The sequence below is a fragment of the Ranitomeya variabilis genome, chromosome 3 (assembly GCF_051348905.1).
Source record: "Ranitomeya variabilis isolate aRanVar5 chromosome 3, aRanVar5.hap1, whole genome shotgun sequence".
In the NCBI taxonomy this organism is placed as follows: domain Eukaryota; kingdom Metazoa; phylum Chordata; class Amphibia; order Anura; family Dendrobatidae; genus Ranitomeya; species Ranitomeya variabilis.
This window is the reverse complement of record NC_135234.1, coordinates 681,938,963-681,959,021: the sequence shown is the minus strand read 5'-3', so window position 1 is coordinate 681,959,021 and position 20,059 is coordinate 681,938,963. Positions and strand designations below refer to the sequence as shown.

General features: G+C 40.7%; 1 protein-coding gene across 1 annotated transcript in view; it reads right to left on the bottom strand.

The window, feature by feature from the left end:
• Nucleotides 1-14,104, bottom strand: part of LOC143817005 (keratin, type II cytoskeletal 80-like) — a 45,518-nt gene extending 31,414 nt beyond the window's left edge. The window contains exons 1-3 of the mRNA XM_077298047.1: nucleotides 13,709-14,104; nucleotides 9,843-10,051; nucleotides 5,385-5,445 (exon numbers count right to left, since the gene is read on the bottom strand). Coding sequence (XP_077154162.1) covers nucleotides 5,385-5,445; nucleotides 9,843-10,051; nucleotides 13,709-13,966 — 528 coding nt within the window. The 5' untranslated portion in view covers nucleotides 13,967-14,104. The remainder of the gene's footprint in view (nucleotides 1-5,384; nucleotides 5,446-9,842; nucleotides 10,052-13,708) is intronic.
• Nucleotides 14,105-20,059: the final 5,955 nt, after the last annotated feature.

The window sequence follows — 20,059 nt, the reverse complement described above, 5'->3', positions numbered from 1 at the left end:
TATTACTTTATTGATATAAAAGGCAATGTACACAATATACATATTAAAACAATATTTTATTAAAATAATTTAAAATATGATAACAAATACAAAAATAAATAAGCACTGTATGTGGGGGGATAGGGCACGTCAAATTGATTGGTAAAAGAGAATTTTGATCATAAATTATGTAAATTATATATAAAATAATAATAAATATATTAATTGATAAAAATAAAAATAAATCACGTATATGACTGGAGAATCCACTTAGCGTTTCATACTGAGGTAAAGTGCAATGGCAATCGGGCAATATAAGTAATGATCACAAGAGATATGCAAACAACTAAAGTACACTCAATGTTCCATATGAAAATAAAGTGCAATGACAATAGTGCAGTATGAGTGAAAAAATATATAAATATAAGAATACACAACCTGATTGCACAACTTGTACTGATGTGAAAAAAATATAAAAAAGTCATATACGTGATTTATTTGTTATTTTTATTTTGATCAATTAATATATTTATTATTATTTTATATATAATTTACATAATTTATGATAAAAAATATTTTTTACCAATCAATTTGACATGCCCTATCCCCCCACAAACAGTGCTCATTTATTTTGTATTTGTTATCATATTTTAAATTATTTTAATAAAATATTGTTTTTAATATGTATATTGTGTACATTGCCTTTTATATCAATAAAGTAATATGATTTAATTGATTTACCCAATTATTTAGTAAATATTTTTTTTGTGTTTATATTCATTGGTAATATTTACTACTGGTTATTCATTAAATATTTTTTGGTATTTCTTTTTCTATATAGGTTAAGATCTGAAACCTTGGTCAAAGTTATCTGAGCATACAAATCTCCAACGGTGCCCAAGCTTTTGCATCAGCCCATTTTCCTTTTTGTAATTTTTAAAATAGAAAAATACTTTTTATGCAAAAAAAAATATAAGGATACATGTCATCATTAACTTTAGGCCTTTTAGAGATCAATTATTCTGTGACTTGTCTAACTGTTCACTCACAATAAGGGCAGTCCCACACGTCCAGATAATTCCGGTACCGGAAAAAATCGGTACCGGAGTTATCCGTGTCCGTGTGCCCGTGAGCTCACGTAGGCCATACGTGCAGCACACGTGTGCCGCCCGTGTGGCGAGTGGGTACCACACGGAGCGTGCAGGAGACAGCGCTAAAGTTTAGCGCTGTCCCCTGCATCGTGCTGAAGCCGCGATTCATATCTTCTCTGCAGCAGCGTTTGCTGCATAGAAGATATGAATAATAGTGTTTAAATGAAAGATCTATGTGTCCGCCGCCCCCACACCCCCTGTGCGCCCCCCCGCTGTTCAGAACCCCCCCCCCCCCCCCTGTGCGCCCCCCCGCTGTTCAGAAAATACTCACCCACTCCCTCGTTGGCTGTCGCTCCTTCCTGGTCTGGCCGCGGCTTCCACTGTATGCGGTCACGTGGGGCCGCTCATTTACAGTCATGAATAGGCAGCTCCACCTCCCATAGGGGCGGAGCCGACTATTCATGATTGTAAAGGAGCAGCCCCACGTGACCACATACAGTAGAAGGCGCGGGGCAGAGAGGAAGCAGCGACAGCCAACGTGGGAGCGGGTGAGTATTTTCTGAACAGCGGGGGGGCGCACAGGGGGTGGGGGGGGCGGCGGACACATAGATCTTTCATTTAAACACTATTATTCATATCTTCTATGCAGCAAACGCTGCTGCACAGAAGATATGAATGGCGGCTTCAGCACCATGTGGGGGGGACAGCGCTTACTGTAGCGCTGTCTCCTGCACGCCACACGGAGAACGTCCGTGTGAGGTGCGTGTTTTACACGGACCCATTGACTTCAATGGGTCCGTGTAATACGTGCGCTCCCACGAACACTGACATGTCTCCGTGTTTGGCACACGGAGACACGGTCCGCAAAAAAATCAATGACATCTGAACAGATGCATTGATTTTAATGTGTCTACGTGTGTCAGTGTCTCCGGTACGTGAGGAAACTGTCACCTCACGTACTGGAGACACTGACGTGTGAAACCGGCCTCACAGCAATTTTGACAAGGGGTGCACAAACTTTTCCATGCCACGTGTGTGTGTGTGTGAGTGTGTGTATATAGTTCATCTCTCTGAAAGGAGAATACGCTTTTATATAATCATCTTAATTTAAGAGATTAATATTCAGTCTTGATCTATGTATAGACTGTATTTTTCTAAACTAATGTCCCATTCCGATGTACACACCCAATCTATAATTACATTTTTAAGAAGCTTCTTAACTAAAGTATTTTTGGAGTATGGGAGGAAACACACTAGACTCTTATCTGATCCCACCTACAACTCATGTGCTCCAGGGCAGCTGTGCTGCTAACCTCTAAGGAAGGGATGGGGAACCTTTTTTCTGCCCAGGGTCATTTTGATATCTTTAACATCATTCGTGTGCCATACAAAATTATCAACTGAAAAATGATCCTCATATATATCAAACACTTTATTAACTCACACCTAATGTGATGTTAGCTGGTATTGATGATGCTGCTACTCACAACTGCTTTTCCAGATTTCATATGGTCTGGAGCGCAGTTGACTTTTTGCGATCTTAAGTTTTGTACAGAAAAGCTCACAGCAGTAAATTTTTCCCAACACCAATGTATATCATATTGCTTTTCTCCTTATAGTGGGAAATTCATCAATGCTCATGTTACACTTATAAAACTCAACCAGTAGGAGGTCTGCTGTCTACCTCACATAGTATACACCAAGACTGCTGTATATACATCACATAGGAGATACTGTGACTGATTTATATACATCACATGGGAGAAATTGAGACTGATGTATAAAAGGAGAGTCAGAGATTGCTGTATGTACAGCACATAGGAAACACTGAGACTGCTGTATATACAGCACATAGGAGATACTGGGACTGCTGTACATACAGCACAAAGGACATACTGAGACTGCTGTATATACAGCACATAGGTGACACTGAAACTGCTTTATATACAGCACATAGGAAACACTGGAATTCTTGGACTGTATACACAGTACATAGTATACACTGGGACTGTTGTATAGACAGCGCTAATGGACTACTGCCTTCATCATAGAGATGGGAGCACAGTAGACCATGGTAACTCCACCCACACAGAACGTCCTGATGCTAACAATGGCCAGCATCAGGATGAAATCCTTTATTGTATGTACTGCAGCGTTTAGTAGTGAGTGTGCACTATCATGCGCCTTCCCGGTGGCCCAAGCACTGCAGTGCCAGGGAATCTGCCCATGGACGAAAGACGTGAGACTGTGGACCGTTTACGGCTCGTGGGCCAGAGGTTGCCCACCCTTTCTGTAAGGGTATGAGCACATAACATCTTTTTCAAGTGGTTTGCTTAGAAACCCACCTAAAAAAGTACTAAAGAAATAAATAAAACAATGAGCCTATGCACTGCAATGTCAAAAACAACTTGATGTGCATATGTCCAGTATTTTTGAGCTTATTGGAAAGAAGAAAAGCAGTTAAAAGAAGTTTCCTGAGTAACCAGACCATTCTTCAGGCCTCTTCTGCTAGGACGTTGGTCAATATGGTATACATAATGGAAAATATTACTTTGTTCCTAATGCAACTGGAAATAGCCAATATATCGAGTGCCTTTTTGGTGTACTGTTTCTCCATATATTGGCTAGTCCTAAGTCCTAGTGACAAACACATATGGATAATTAATGCACAACAACAAATAACTAATGATAAGGATGATCCAACTGGATGTATACATTTCCTTGATCTTAAAGGAACCTGTCGTCTGATTCATACTGTTGAACCATGGGCAGCATGAATCACACTGTCTGCGTTATTTCAGCCAACTATGTTTTACTCTAAGGGCCCCTTCACACTGTGCAATCAAAGTCTGAACGAGCGTTCAATTTGTGACGTTTATCCGTCCTCGTTCCGAGGTTGCAAAGTGTGACATGGCGTTACGATCTGCGACGCAGCCCAGCATCGTACGATGTGAAAGAAAGAGCAGAACTTTCTTTCGTCGTAAATGTCTCGCTGTGGCGGTCGAAATCGTAGTATGTGACGGCGGTCATACGAGCTCGTAATGCGACTACGTGGGTTGGGCTTCCGCATACCTGTCTCCTGATTGGGCGTGACGTTTTAGCACGCCCATGCTGGTAATACGTCACGCTCGGAGTCGTAGGACTATGGCGGTGTGAAGGGTAGCGTACGATTGCGACGCGTGACGTTCACATCGCAACTACGTCAGAAAAAGCGTTAACATCGTAGAGTGTGACCGCTGGCTACGAGCTCGTACTGCGATGTCGAATATGACACAAATGCGTCGTAATCGTAGCAGAATCGACCAGTGTGAAGGGGCCCTAAGACACTGCTGTGTTTCAGAGAAGACATACTTTGTAAAGATTTCTGGGGAGTATGTGTCTTGGAGGACTTGTTCAAGTCAGGTCTTTGGCGGTTATTCCCAACTCCAATTCACACATCGTTTCAGAGTAAATCATACAAACAAGAACGCAAGAACGCATCCAGTGTCTGAACCACTGGCAGCATGAATAAGACTAGGGTCATATTGAGTTTTGGGCTACTCTCAGTGGCTCCGTCTAGACTTACGTCTGAAGCCCTGGAAACCACAGTTCTGACATTTGTGCTGATGTGGCATTTGACTTTAATGATGCAGACGGAGTTAATGTTTGTCCTGTCAGACATTATTTTCAGCAGTATCCACTTATGTGAGGTGGGAAACAAAAAGTAGTTGACTGCGCTTTGTTACCTGACTCAAATAGGCACACACTATTGAAAATGATGCCCGACATGGCAAAATGTGACTCTATCTGCATCATTAAAGTCAATGGCCTCATCAGCACAATATCTGAATCCTGTTTTCCAATGCTTCATCTATAAGCCCGGACAAAGCCACTGGGGTAGCCAAAAACACAATATGAACATAGCCTAGGATGGCATGTTCCCTTCAACCCTTTCCAGCCGCAGCCAGTTTCCATTTTTTCATTTTCGCTTTTTCCTCCCCTTCTTCCTAGAGCTACAACTTTTTATTTATTTTTCTGTCCACATGGACGTCTTATGGCTTGTCTTTTGCAGGATGAATTGTACTTTTGAATTACACCATTTATTTTATCATGTGATGCCCTGGAAAGCGGGTAAAAAAACCCCCAAGTGCGACAAAGTTGCAAAAATAGTGCAATTCTACAATTGTTTTTTGGATTTTTTATTTACCACATTAAAGAAAGAAGAAGAAGCAACTAAAATAATGAATGTTGTCGTTTGCAAACCATTTTAAATTGTCAATGCATAAGCACAAATGTTGCTTAGAAGACATTTAATTTATAGAGTTATTACTGTACCTTTTTCAGTTGCACAAAGGCATATTCCAAGTCAGTACGTATGCACAGTTCATCCTCAAACCTAGGAGGCAAGGAAAGCATGAGTGTAAAGTTAGTAATTATCTTTACATAGGTCACATTAGTCATATACTACATTTTACAAGTGGTACAATTAGTTTCCATTTTACTTTGTGGCTTTATAAAACAATTCTTTTAGCTGCCGTTTGTGCATCAGAGCTTTGTCCCATTACAAACACATCTGTAGTGCTCTTCACAGCGCTGTCAGCTCAGCTCTATCAACTCCTCCCACACTAACTGCTGTGAGAGGAAAGCTGAAAGTTGTTTTTAATCACACTCATCTCTGCTCCAATTCCATCGCTTTGTAATTTTGCAGTGAAACCACTCATTCAATGTTTCACGCAGGAGAAAGGCTGTTCTAATGTATTGTGATGGTGTTTTCTTTTCCCCCCAGTATGTTGCTGTCTTCTTATGATTGGTCATCAAAACTAAGGAGAAGAAGCAAATGCCCCCAGTGAAAAATCTATAACACCCCTTGAACTTAGCATAAGTTATAACCTAAACTTTACTAGTTAATATCTCCACAAATGAGAGAAGAAATTAAAAAATAAAAACTACATTATTACATTATTCAGCTCTGCAGCCACTATTCCATAATGTGGCCAGTTTAATATGCTAAAACCGAAGAAAGGTCCTCTTTAAGGATATGGCCATGAAGAACAGACCATCAAGGACAGGGTAAGACTTGGAGTGGAAGGTGAAACTGTGGGTGAGTATAGTTTTTTTTGCCTTTTTTTTAAAGCAGCCTGATGCCTTTAAATAATCATTTGTATTCCCTTCAAAATCGCTTTAACTCTATAGGCCCCCATACACATTTGACTATAGTTGGCCGAACTCTGTGATATTGGCAGAATATACCAAAAGGATCAACTGCTGAAATTCCGCAGGCCAGACCCTTCTCCCCTAGCATGATCTGTCGATGGAGAGTCTGGAGGCCACCATACACTTTAGACTGTCAGCCAATCCTGCTGGTATTGACGGGTTAGGTCAGATTTAATTTAACGTGTGTAAGGACCATAATTTGGCAAAGGTGTTTTTGAAGACTATTTATGGGATTCTAATGGATGTATATCAGGTGTAATCACAAACTGGATAATCTTATATTTTGGGTTGCTGCTGAATTTGGGCTGATTTATTGACTCTAAATTATAGGTTCCTCCCAATCATTTGGTTTTGCATCTTGGAGTTTCACCAATTCTATAGGTCATATATAGGCAATATGTTGTGATTCAGCGTAATAGGTATAATTATGAGCTAATAAGCGATTTACTCACTACCTGGCGCATAGAATAACAAATAGGAGTTTTCTCCAGTCCTACCTATTAAGATGTGCAAATTTGATAATATATGGAGTACAGAGAAGATACAGTCAGTACTGATTACAGTAGATCAGTTGACTGAATCATGACCCCACAGATCTATATTACTTAAACATCATGATACTTCTGTGTCCTACAGTAAACTTTCAATCAAACATACCAGATCAATTGACCCTGACAATAAAGATAGCCATACAGGTGAACTCTACCAACCATTATCTATCCACCTTCTTTCATTCTCTATCAAGAACTGCCATCCCACTCAGGTCATCCCCACTTTCCATACTTATAGAAACATACAGGTCATTAACACCCAGAAACTTATGCAGAACTTGCAGTCCTCATTGGCCCCTATCTCCTCCATCTCATGTCCTGATTCTGCACTGAAGCATTACAATGAAACCCTCCAAAGTGCCCTGGATGAAATTGCACCTCCTATACATAGAACAACTCAGCACAGACGGTGACAACCGTGGCACACGCTGGACACACGTTTCTTGCAGCGGTGCTCCAGGTGCACCGAACGTCCGTGGAGAAAATCTAATCTACCCGAAGATTTCATCCATTATAAGTTTATGCTTAAAACATACAACTCTGTCCTTCACCTCTCCAAACAAACCTATTTTAACACCCTCATCACCTCGCTGTCCAATAACCAGGTTGTTAACTGGTTCATGCAGCTTTACATGAACACCCGAGCCTTACACTATGGCTGGTCCAAATAACTAAAGCAATTGTTACCATCCACCTCTCGTGTCTCCCTTTTTCCTATAGATTGTAAGCTTGCGAGCAGGGCCCTCACTCCTCTTCATATCTATTTTGAACTGTGATTTCTGTTATGCTGTAATGTCTCTTGTCTGTACAAGTCCCCTCTATAATTTGTAAAGCGCTGCGGAATATGTTGGCGTTATATAAATAAAATTATTATTATTATCTAGACCTCTCCCCAAACACATGCACACTTTGTTCAGATAGGCGTTCATATGTTTTTAACGACGAGAGTGGATGAAGCAGTGGGAACAATCGGACCTGACATTGAATTAAACATGCTCAGTCCTTCTTATGCCCATTTAGATAAGCTATTAGTTGGAGAACGAGCTTGTCAAAATGAACGCTCATTGCAATTCTTATTGTCAACTGTTGGCACTTCAAGTAGGTCAGAAAACATCAGATGAACAAGCTCGTTCATGGAGTGGGATAATTTCTACGCATTGTTATCAGCGACATATTGTCCTGTGTAATCAAGAGAACGATTAACATTTACTCTACACGTAGAACAATTGTATCAACAATCATCCAGTGAAGTAACATGTTCGTCAGACGGTCTAAACAGGATAAGCGACTGCCTATCTGCATATACAGTATATAGACAATCGTTAGTTGTTTAATGGCCTGGTTCTTGCCGTATAAACCTGACAATCACCATCACTGGGTCCTTCTGAGATGAATCTAATGTGTATGAAGGCCTTAAACATGTGTTAAACATTAATTGAATCTAATATTTGTTAAACTTTATTCTAACTATTGGTCTATGAGGACCTTCTTAAACACCAGTGAGTGGCTAAACAAGCATGTCAAGTGCAGGACTGCGCAAAAGTTTTAAGCAGGTGTGGAGGAAATGCTGCAAAGTAAAAATGCTTTCAAAAATTGAATTGTTAGTTTATTTTTATCAATTAACAAAATGTAAAGTGAAAAAGCAAAGAGAGAAATCTAAATCACATCAATATTTAGTGTGACTTTCCTTTGAATTCAAAACAGCACCAATTCTTCTAGATACAATTGCATAAAGGTTTTGAAGGAATTCAGCAGGGAGTTTGTTCTAAACATCTTGGAGAACTAACCACAAATCTTCTGTAGATGTAGACTATGGATGCAAATCCTTCTTTATCCATGTAATTACACACAGACTCGATGTTGAGAGCAGGGCACTGTGGGGGCCTTATCATTACTTCCAGGACTCTTGGTTCCTGTTTGCGCTGAAAATGGTTCTTAGTATTATTGGTTGTATGCTTGGGCTTGTTTTCCTGCTGCAAAATAAATTGGTATGATGATGATGGATAAGTATCTTCCAATATTTCTCAGCATTGAGGACACCAGTAATCCTGAAACAATTCCCTACTCCATTTACTAAAATGCAGCCCCAATCTTGAAAAGAACCTCCACCATGCTTCATTCAGACACTCACTACCATACTGCTCTCTAGACCATTGATGAATAAACTGCCTTTTGTTGCAGCCAAATATTTTAAAATTTTCATTATCAGTCCATACTGCCCATTGCCATTTTTCTGCACCCCAGTTCCTATTTTTTCACGCATAGTTTAGTCAATTGGCCTGGATTCCATGTTTTTGGCTGCAATTCTTTCATGAAGACCACTTCTGGCCAGACTTCTCCAAACAGTAAATGTGTGTAGCTGGATTTCACTGGTTAATGTCATTCCGGGTAGATGGCACTGCTGGATATCTTCTCATTTTGAAGGGAAGTAATCATAATGTGTCTTTCATCTTCTGCACTAAGTTTCTCTAGTTGATCACTTCGTCTACTGTCCTCAACGTTACCCATTTCCTGTTGTCCTCAATGCTGAGAAAATACCAACAGATATTTATCAATCATGCAATATCAATAGAGAGGCATCCCTTTGGCTCCAAATTTATTCTGCAGCAGGAAAATGACCCCAAACATGCAACTAATTACATTAAAAACTATCTTCAATGTAAGTAAAAACATGGAGTTCTGGATATAATGATATGGCTCCGACATTATTGAGTCTGTCTGAGATTTCACGAAGAAACACAAGATGTTTCCAAGATGTTTGGAACAACCTTCCTGCCAAGTTGTTTCAAGGACTTTGTACAATTATACCTAGAAGAACCCAGTTTTGCAGGCAAAGGGCGGTCACACCAAATATTGATTTGATTTAAATTTCTCTTTTGCTTTGTATTTTGTTATTTTTTTTTTAAAATAAACTAATAACGTTTCTATTTTGAAAGGATTCTTACGTTGCAGCATTTTTTCCACACCTGCCTAAAACTTTGGTACAGCACTGTAAATCATCAGCACGATCCCACAAACAAAAACTAACTTGTCTTTTATGTCATTGACAGAATCCACCACTTCCAGCAGGTTCTTCTGCGTCTCGTTGTTTCTCTTGGTTACACCATTGACTTGTCCAAGGAGGCGACTTATATATGAAAGGTAAATAGGTTCTAGGTCTTTTTCAGAATTTTCTTCTTTCTGCAACATTGACCAGCGTTCCTCCAAAATCTGACGTTGTTTTTCCAGGAATCTAATCTGCAAATCACAATTGGATAATGAGACAGAATATTTAGACTTTGCATTTCCTAGTTGTCATATCACACATGCATGTGAACCTTCAAAGATGTTTCTCATCAGAGATTTACCTTCTGTTCCACTTATACATGAGATTCCACCATCTGATGTCTACATTCATATTACTCTCCTAGAACCTAATACGACTCAAGGTGTCAGTAGTTACCTTTCCCCATCTTGCTTATATGTCAGATTCCACTATGTCATGTACATGAATGTCACAGATTGCGTGTTGTCCTTACAAGGTCTGCCTATGTCTTCATTTCCTCTATGGGGATAGCCCATTAATTGAGATGACTGATAGAGCTATCGTATGATTGCCTAACAACTTCTTCCTATAGATGTATGAAAATAAAAATTTGGAAATGCATCCAAGATAATTTGGAGTCATTATGGAGGAGAGCCATTTTAAGGAATTGCCTGATGTAGAAATCCCCTTTTCAAATACTGTTAGAGAATTTTGAATAAATTGAGGCGTAGTCTACTTTTCTTAGGTGTAAATAGTGTATGTTATACTGGAAGCCCTCTCACCTCTTGTGCATTACCTAGACAAGCTATTGATTTCAATGGCTTAATTTAAGCTATGGTGGCGCTGTAGTGAAATCAACCACTTGCTCCCTGGTCCCCCCCACATATTACAGATGTTTTCTGGGGGATTCCCTAGCCAAGAACCCTGGATGGTAATATTTTAACAGTGCAATCAGACCCTACTTGTCACCAAGTCAAAAGTGATCAGTTTTCGCTCTTATTTTATTCCCACTGCTCATCTGGCTAGGCCTTTTTTTTTAATCCGCCATGGTCTTTATCAATGGGGTGTTTTTTTCAGGATTCTTTGGGGACTTGTCTTTAGGCTGGTCTTCATTATTACCCTCTGAGCAATTAGGTAACACTAGACTAATTCTTATACAACTGACCTGAGTATTTTTTATAGTTACCATACGTGCAAATATGAAATTGAGATAAAGGTACCATTTACCATAAAGATGGTGGATGAACCGTAAGAATAATTTTCTCTGGTGGACCTAATAAAACACAGTCCTTCACCAGTGAGTTAGTCTGAAAAGTACATCATCAGAGCCCCAGACTCCTTTCCTCCCCCTTTGCTTTCCTACTCACTAAATCTTTTAGTGAAGTATAATGTTATTTTATTAGAGAAAAAAGACTGCATAGTTTTTATTTATGCCTTAAAAAATATAGTGTAAGCTTCAGTTCACTGTTCTTCGTGGCGTCATGACTGCTATTTATACCAGATCCATGACAACTTTCTGGACTCATTTTCAAAATGATGTTGGCAGATCCTGAAGGACCTCATTGATTTTCTTGTATTTTGTTACAGTTCAAATGTTGGTAATGTTTTTTTTTACAGCTATTCTTGCTGTAAATGAAATAAAATATAAACAAAGCCTTAATCTGAAAAAATATTTATTAGCAAAGCTTATTTGTGATGGAGAGTTTACAAGCAAACATTTTCAGGCTGTTGTCTCTATAGTCATATACCAGTATATTAGGGCTATATACTGTAAGTGGTGGGAATTTAATAAATAGCACCTAGCCACTGTTTCCTGCCTGGTCTCCTTGTGTAGTTTCATATATTACATTTTCAATGTTTGTCCAACATTTTCTACACCTGAAGTTATCTGGTGGGGCGAAGGCTATTTGTGATCAGGTGAGGTCTATATGTGATCAGACCAAGCCTAAAAGTGTGATCAGACCATGCCCCTGTGTCACCAGATGAGGCCTGTGTGTCATCAGACAAGGTTGTGTGTCATCAGTCTAGGCCTATGTGTCATCAGACGAGGCCTATATGTAATCAGACTAGGCCTATATGTGACCAGACCAAGCCTAAGGGTGATCATACCATGCTTATGTGTCATAGATGAGGACTGTGTGTCATCAGTCTAGGTCTATGTGTAATCAGAGTAGGCCTATATGTGACCAGACCAAGCCTAAGTGTGATCATATCATGCCTGTGTGTTATCAGTCTAGGCCTGTGTGTCATCAGACGAGGCCTGTGTGTCATCAGTCTAGGCCTATGTGTCATCAGACGAGGCCTGTGTGTCATCAGTCTAGGCCTATGTGTCATCAGACAAGGCCTGTATGTCATCTGTCTAGGCCTATGTGTCATCAGACGAGGCCTGTGTGTCATCAGTCTAGGCCTATGTGTAATCAGAGTAGGCCTATATGTGACCAGACCAAGCCTAAGTGTGATCATATCATGCCTGTGTATCATCAGTCTAGGCCTATGTGTCATCAGACGAGGCCTGTGTGTCATCAGTCTAGGCCTATGTGTCATCAGACGAGGCCTGTGTGTCATCAGTCTAGGCCTGTGTGCCATCAGTTTAGGCCTATGTGTCATCAGATAAGACCTATATGTAATCAGACTAGACCTATATGTAATCAGACTAGGCTTATATGTGATCAGACCACGTCTGTGTGTCATCAGTCTAGGCCTATGTGTCATCAGATGAGGCCTATGTGTGAACAGATGAGACCTATATGTTATCAGACTAGGCCTATATGTGATCAGATCAGCCTTATCTGTAATCAGAAGCTAGGGAATGTATTCGCATCCTATGCAGCTCCCTTCCTATAGAATTGCGCACCAATTGTGATTTAGACCTCTTTAAGACAATAGAGATTTTTTTCATACTACACAAAATAACCATCCGATATAAAAATGTGAATTATTTTCTCCTCATATTAAATTCTTTCTAGACAACCTACAGCTGGATGCTCTTCTGGTGACCCTTGTGTATTAAGTAAGCAACATCCATCTCAATGATGTCATAAGGAATGATGCAGGCCATAGCCATTAGATAATTGAAGGCCAAACTACCATTCAGCAGAGAAACGGCTATCTCTCCTGACTGCCCAATCACAGAAACTCTGGGATATTCTGAATTATGTTGCAGTGTCTTAATTCACTTCAGAACAAAAGGATTGGACGATTAAATTCCAACCATCTCATCCTTATGTCCAACAACATCATCTGTCAGGAGAAAGTCAGAAAGTCCCGATACACATTCGATAGTTGGCAGAACTATCCAAAATCTGCTCGATTTTTATCAAATGTGTAAATTCCAAAACGCACAGCAAGTGGTATATGAAGCAAATAACTTAGAAAAAAGACTCATGTATTGCTTATAACAGGTCTCCACATTTCACTACAAGTGAATGGAAACTGATGACAACTGAAGTGATCTATTATCATATATTTTACATCCCTTAATATGTTTAACCTGATCTAATACAATTACTTAAATTGGGCCATGCATATTCACCAACGAAGGCCATAAGGACAATTAGTCTTATATCACACAGATCAAAAAATGAAACCTAAGTGTTGACAATGTGTCCAACAGATGACCACCGGCCTGTTCTATACATTCAGTCAATTAGTGAATAATTGTGAAAAGTTGATTTTCTATAATACACAATGAATATTACTTAGTGTTCCACCATTTTCTATGAGAAAACCATGCTACGCAGTAATGTAAAACGAATGCACGGAGCGCTCAGTCTCCTCTCCACACTTCCTCATTGAGTTGAACCCTAGCATATTTGTAGTATGTAGACATGTAGACTCCCATCATCATCTGCCCTTCCCTCTGCACTCACCTTGTCCTTGAAGGAGGCCAGTTCGGTGTTAAGCTTTCCCTCTCCATTCTCCAAGCGTTGTGAAGTCTGGCTGTCACAGTTCACACTCACTTTGGTCTTAATGGTTTCTTCAGTGCTTTGGGAATAGGATACCTTTGTAGTGCTGGATTCTGTTGTGTGGCTTTCGGATGACGAAGGGCTGAGGAACAATTTACGTTCAGTATCAACAGCATCTGGACGCCAAAGTGGCAAGTTATAAGAATAGGAGAAGGCAGCCATTTAGACCAGTTAGTATACTTGCTGTGGACTCTGGTAATAAAATCTCTTTTTTGTTTCCAGAAATTTGTGAGAAGCTCTGATTCCAGAGCGGGAGAACACAGCCTGGGTGTGCCTGACACAGGGAGAGGCTGCAATTACCAGCTGTCTGAAAAATACAGCGGGGTGTCAGCCATACGGTATGCTAATGTGGCACACACACAAATCCCTCATATGTCTTTAGAAATACCCTGATGTACTGAATGAGCGTCCACTCTTTATAGGCTTTATATATAGGTACTACGCACTACAAGACGTACTGTAAATGTTTCTATTTGGGCACCAAGGACAGAACTGCAAACAATGCCTGTCTGTGCTTCTGCACGTCGAGACAAGTGCACATAGCTGTTTCAAAAGAATTCTACCCATTTTCAGAAGCAACTCTAAGGTGTAGGATGTAATTGATGCCATACTACCGTGCATAAATGCAGAGGGGCACCAAATCAATCGTGATGGACTCACGGATGCTACCAGACTGTTCCCCCACAGTATGATTCACTGGTTAGCGGTGGTGGACAGTGTTGGACTGGGGTTCCTTGGTCTCATAAGAGAAAATAATTCTGAAAGTTGCACCCTCTGTGTCTGGGACATGTGCACGTTCACTCTTCATTGCTTTGCAATCTTTGATGCTATTGTTGAACACGGGACATATATAGATTATTTATTAATCAACCTATAAGAAATGGAACCCTAGCGGCAAGTGATGGCTCCAAGGTCTAGCATTCTCTTCTTCTAGTACACTCGAGGCTTAGACCGTAATTTTCTAAGAGTTGGGTCTCACTGAAAGATTCTGATCATGGCGGTCAAATCATAGAGCTACCAGAAAACACTCCATCTTTAAAAATATGCTATATGTTACTTTACATATTCTGCAGATCTAATTTTAGATCTTCTCTGCCCAAAATGTAAGGTGCATTTATACAGGAAGATTATCGTGAACCCGGTGAATGAGCAAAATGCTCTTTTGTTGGGTGCAATAGTCTTTTTGGCTGCACAAAAAATAATAATTCTCGACAGCGCATCATCCTGTGAAAAGCAGGACTTAGGCTGCCGAGAACAATGGCAGCCTTATGTGGACTATGCACATCTTTTACCACGGTCTGCCTGTCTAAAGTATTAAACAATCACCAATTGATAAAATATTTTTTTTAATTAAGTATTAAAATTAGAATTTTCATTAAGTTCCTTTGAGCTGGTATAATGGGCACTATACCCTTCCAGTGCTGTTATACTCATACAGTAAAGTGTAGTAACACTCACCCAAAGTCTTAACGGGAACCTGACCGGTCCTCCATACCCTCCAACCCACCAGTATTAGACTATTTATTGCTAAATACCCTGCCTATCCAGCCTTCTATAGTATTTAACACATAGACCCATGTTTAAAAATAAGCTTTATAGACTTTGCGCTTCATATTAGCATAATATTCATGGACTATTTAGGACTTTGACTAGATGATGTGATGTTGCTTTCCCCAGACTGGTTGGCCTCACAGCATGTTATCACTCCTCTGTGGATGTCATTGCCGACTCTCTGCAAAACTCATGTATGTGTGCAGCTTTTTTCACCCACATCATTGCTTCTCTGAAGTGGGTTGTACGCTTCCCGGGTTCAGAGGTGGACTGCGCTGGTCCTTTAGTGAGGAGGCATCAGGCATGGCTCTGATCTCCATCTCCTCTCTGAATCCACACACTTCAAGGTGTAGCGAGCGATGGCCACAGCCTGGCAGGAGACAGAGGTCAGATAGTGCCCGTACCCTCCCTGAGTGGTTGCCCAGACTAATAATGTCAGCTTGATACCGGGCTCCTCCAAAGTCAGTGCAGGAACAGAGTTTTAAGCTTAGGCGGCGATCACTGTCAGAAAACAAACTCTGCTCTGTCAATCAAGCTCAGTAACGGTGCCAAAAACGCTATTTGCCATGCCAAGAGTCCACCAAGGGCCCTCATTTGCATATGGATTGTAAGTGAATTTTTCTGTATCTACAACACTAAAATGAATGTTACTGCTATAATTTTTATAGGGGTTCAGTCTACATGAATGTTTAAGTAACTGAATCTGCATTTTGTCGGAGACAAGTTTCTAAAGTTTTAAAATTGAAAAGTGCTTGTAAAAACAAGCAACTTTGAAACTTACCTCCTAGTAAAAATCCTCACTGTTCCCAAGGAGGGAAGGATTTATAAATCTGAAGTGTACTGCTCATTGCCTAGGTTACCAACCACCTCTGCAGTATTTCAGACAAGGAGCACGGGACTTGCATGCTCTTTGCTTTAGAGCCTGCATGTGCTGCACTGAACCTGACTTGGTCCAGCCAAGTCCAGCGTCCCTGCCCTCCTCTAATGCTGCCTTTGCTGGAAGCATGGGAGAGCTCTCAGGCTTGGAGCACTGGTGCGACCATGATCGTGGTCCTAACTGTCAATCTTCATGAACCCACTGCCCCCTAACGAGCAGGAAGCAGAGTGGCTCCTGAAGAAAGAAGATTAGACCACCTCTTTAAAAGATTGAGTAGTAATCTATAAAACATATAATCCAAACACTATAAAATGGTTTATTGGTTAATCCCTTTATTCCTAATTCTTTTAAACTAATTTCCATCAGTTATTATTGAAGTTGGATGAAACCTCAATAATAATGTCATATAATCTGTAGAAGGAAGGGCCAGAGATTATGAGATTACTCTGACAAAAAGATAAAGTGTTTACATCGTTGACTTATTCTCAGAATATTGACTTAAAGCAGAACACATCCTGTCAAGTAGAGGCAGATCCCCCAGTTCCAGTCGGGCCTCCTCCTATTTCTTTGTACATTTTTGTTATCGAACAAAACTCTTATATAGGGTGTATCAGGTTCGATTTTTCAGTTGTGTTGAAAGGTTTATCTTGGCCATAAAAATCGCTCCAATTGCAGTTTTTTTTTTACCTCGAACTATACTTTCTCTAATGCACATTTCGCCTTATTTACCAAACATATTGAGTGTGCTGAATAAATGGAATTTTGTTATCTGACCTGGGTGGTTCCTGACTCAGAGTTAGGCACCTTGTGGATTTCCACCGCCCACCTTTCTTTGTAATTTACTGCAACACAGCTTCTGAGCAGAGCGCCAGGAGGCGGGCGGAAGGTGCTCCAGAGCTCCAGGACCACCGTCTTTCATCGCTTAGCATCAGCGTTGTGCCTGTCATGCACAACTACCAGAAGTGAGTAGAGATGGGTGGACCCCTGGATGTTCAGGTTCGGCCAAAGAGTTAAAAAAAGGTTTGGGTACCAGAAAAGTACCTGAAACCGAATCCCATTCACTTGAATGGGGGGCTCGAACATTCAATGTTTGCCACACTGTCATGTGCATGACAGCATGGCAAACACTGCCTCTGATTGGCGTAAAATCATTACCACCTGTCAGACAGCTGCAGTTCCCACGCTCAAATGAGAGGTAAAAAGTTTACTACTGCTCCCATCAGCCTACACCTGCTGCCGCTAATAACAGTGAGCAGGTGGCAGCTGATGGGAGTATTCATCAGCTGACACCTGAGCTCTAAATAAGTAATTTAAAAAAAACGTCATGGGATCCCCTGTACTTTGGATAACCAGCCAGGTAAAACTGATAGCTGCGGGCTACAACCCTCTTTTGTCAGAATTAGCAAGGCTGGTTATCAAGAATAGAGCGGTCCCCAAGCTGTTTATTTTAATTATGTAAATATATAATTTTAAAAAATGTCATGGGGTCCTCCCCAGTTTTGACAACCAGCCAAGCTAAAGCAAACAACTAGGGGCTGGTATTCTCAGGCTGGTATAGGGCCATAGATATTGGCTCCTCTCAGCCTAACAATAGCAGGTGACAGCCACCTATTAGATGCAATGGGCGTTAGGTGAGTATAACTGTGTTTGTTATTTTTAAATAAAAAAAGGAAAAGTGTGGTTTGTTTTATTTGAAATAAAAAACTTTATACTTTGTGTGTTTATTTACAATATAACTATAGGATTAGTAATGGATAGGTGTCTTATAGGCGCTTCTCCATTCCTAAACCATGGGCTTGATGTTATTGGACAATACAAAGGTGACATCAACCCCACAAATATAAACCCTACTTTCCACCTTCACAGGCCAAGTGGGAAGAGCCGGGCAAAACACCAGATTTGGCTCATGCTCCGCAGCGTCTGACTCCTCTTCTATCCATTCTTGCAGTGGAGGCAGGCAGCATGATGCAGTGACGTTATTGCTCTGCTGAAGTCCCCTGTTGGTGCTGTCCTCCAGCAGTCGCAGACAGAGGGCACGCCTGTGGACTGCTGCAATAAGTGACTAAGCCAGCAACTTTGAGCTCCGTTTCAGTATGGGCATCTTAAGGATGCCGATTCTGATAACAATGTAGCAGACAAGGCAGCCCATGACCAGACAGGCCCTGCTGACATTTGCCAGAATTGCCAGATGGCCAGTTCAGCCCTGGCTGCCAGGAAGCCAAGCATGAAGAGATATCCTAAATCCAGACTCCAGCCTGAAGGGAGCAGCTGAAGACTGCTCTATATGATGGAGGCAACTATGGTGGCCTATACTGCTCCAGTTTATTAAAACATTGTAACATAATCAGGTGTAGGGTGTTAAAGGGGCTGTCCAGGCTTTGACACTGTAGATCTATTGTGAGCATTCTCACCAATTACGGTAGGTGATGTCAGCTTCAGCTAAGGCTGATTGTAAATAGTGAACACAGCCAGGACAGCACAGCTCCATTCACAGTGTAGTGACTTTTGCTGAGAACTGCTCCTCAGCTTCTATTCATTACAGTAGGAGTTAGATTGCAACTCTTAACAATGGCCACAACACAGTGAACAGATTTGTGCTTCTTTTGGCTATGGATACAGTACACATTTGGACCATACTGGATCTCAAAAATTGGTGGGGGTGAGGGGTGTCTGAGTCCCACCATTCTAGGTACACCCCACCGAATTATCCTGAGGATAGGTCTTCAGTATTATAACCATGAACAACATCCTGAAATAATTGCTAATTATTATGGACTTTTTATTTGGCTTTTGTGTTTTCATTGTTGCCTTGGTTTACCTGTTGCAAATGATGTTTCATACTTACATGGTCTGCTCTCTGTATAACAGAACCTGCCTAACTAGTAGCGGACTCATCGTAGGACAGATGTCACCTTGTATTGCCATTTTTCAGCATAGCTTTATAGTAGTTATTTTTGGTGAGCCATGTCGCAAACTATGAGCATCTGAATCAGTAAGCAATTATTACATGGTCTTTATGTAGTTAGACATCTGTGGAATAACATGTTGTGTCATTTATTTCTTGTTATATAGTTGTTGTGAATGTTCAAGACAACACAACTTAAAGTTCATTCAATTTAATAAATGTGAGTCAGTCAGATGAATTGGGAGAAGCGTAAAAAGGATAAGATAAGTGGTGACCAATCTTGTACACAGTAGGGGAGTCCCACAAATGAGTGGCCTGCTATGGATACATGGGCAGGCGTGGTCCACCAGAATGGGCGTTGCTTTTATTTAGCGGCTTTTTGGTCTGACAAATAGAATGAGTCCTTAGCTGTGGCTGTCCCTACATCCCTCCATTGTGTCATGTCCTGGTAGCACATTTGGCATGAATTGTCTTGATGCATATTGGTTTCCAATAGTCTTACATTTGGCGTGACTGTTTTGAATTTTGCGAAAACGATACTGAAACATTTAGACATGTTCTGGTCCAAAAGGGGGATCCTGTGATGCAATTTAACGAATGACTCCCGTGAAGGTTTTTTTCCCTAAATCTGTGTACATGTGTATCTAATGTACTGAGTGTGTGCTAATATAATCACCTACCGGTATCTTCTCCAGTATCCTCGCGTTCTGCTCCTCTTCTCAGTGACGTCACTGCTCTGCAGACTCTCCTACTCTCACGACGCTCTGTGTTACCAGGAAGTGGCGCTTACAGTGTAATTCTATTGAAATTCACAATGGAGTTTCATAGACTTACATTGTAGAAGAGATTCCGGCTCACACATAGAGCATAACGTGACCTGGACAGTCTGGAGAGCGGTGACTTCACTGAGAAGAGAAGACAT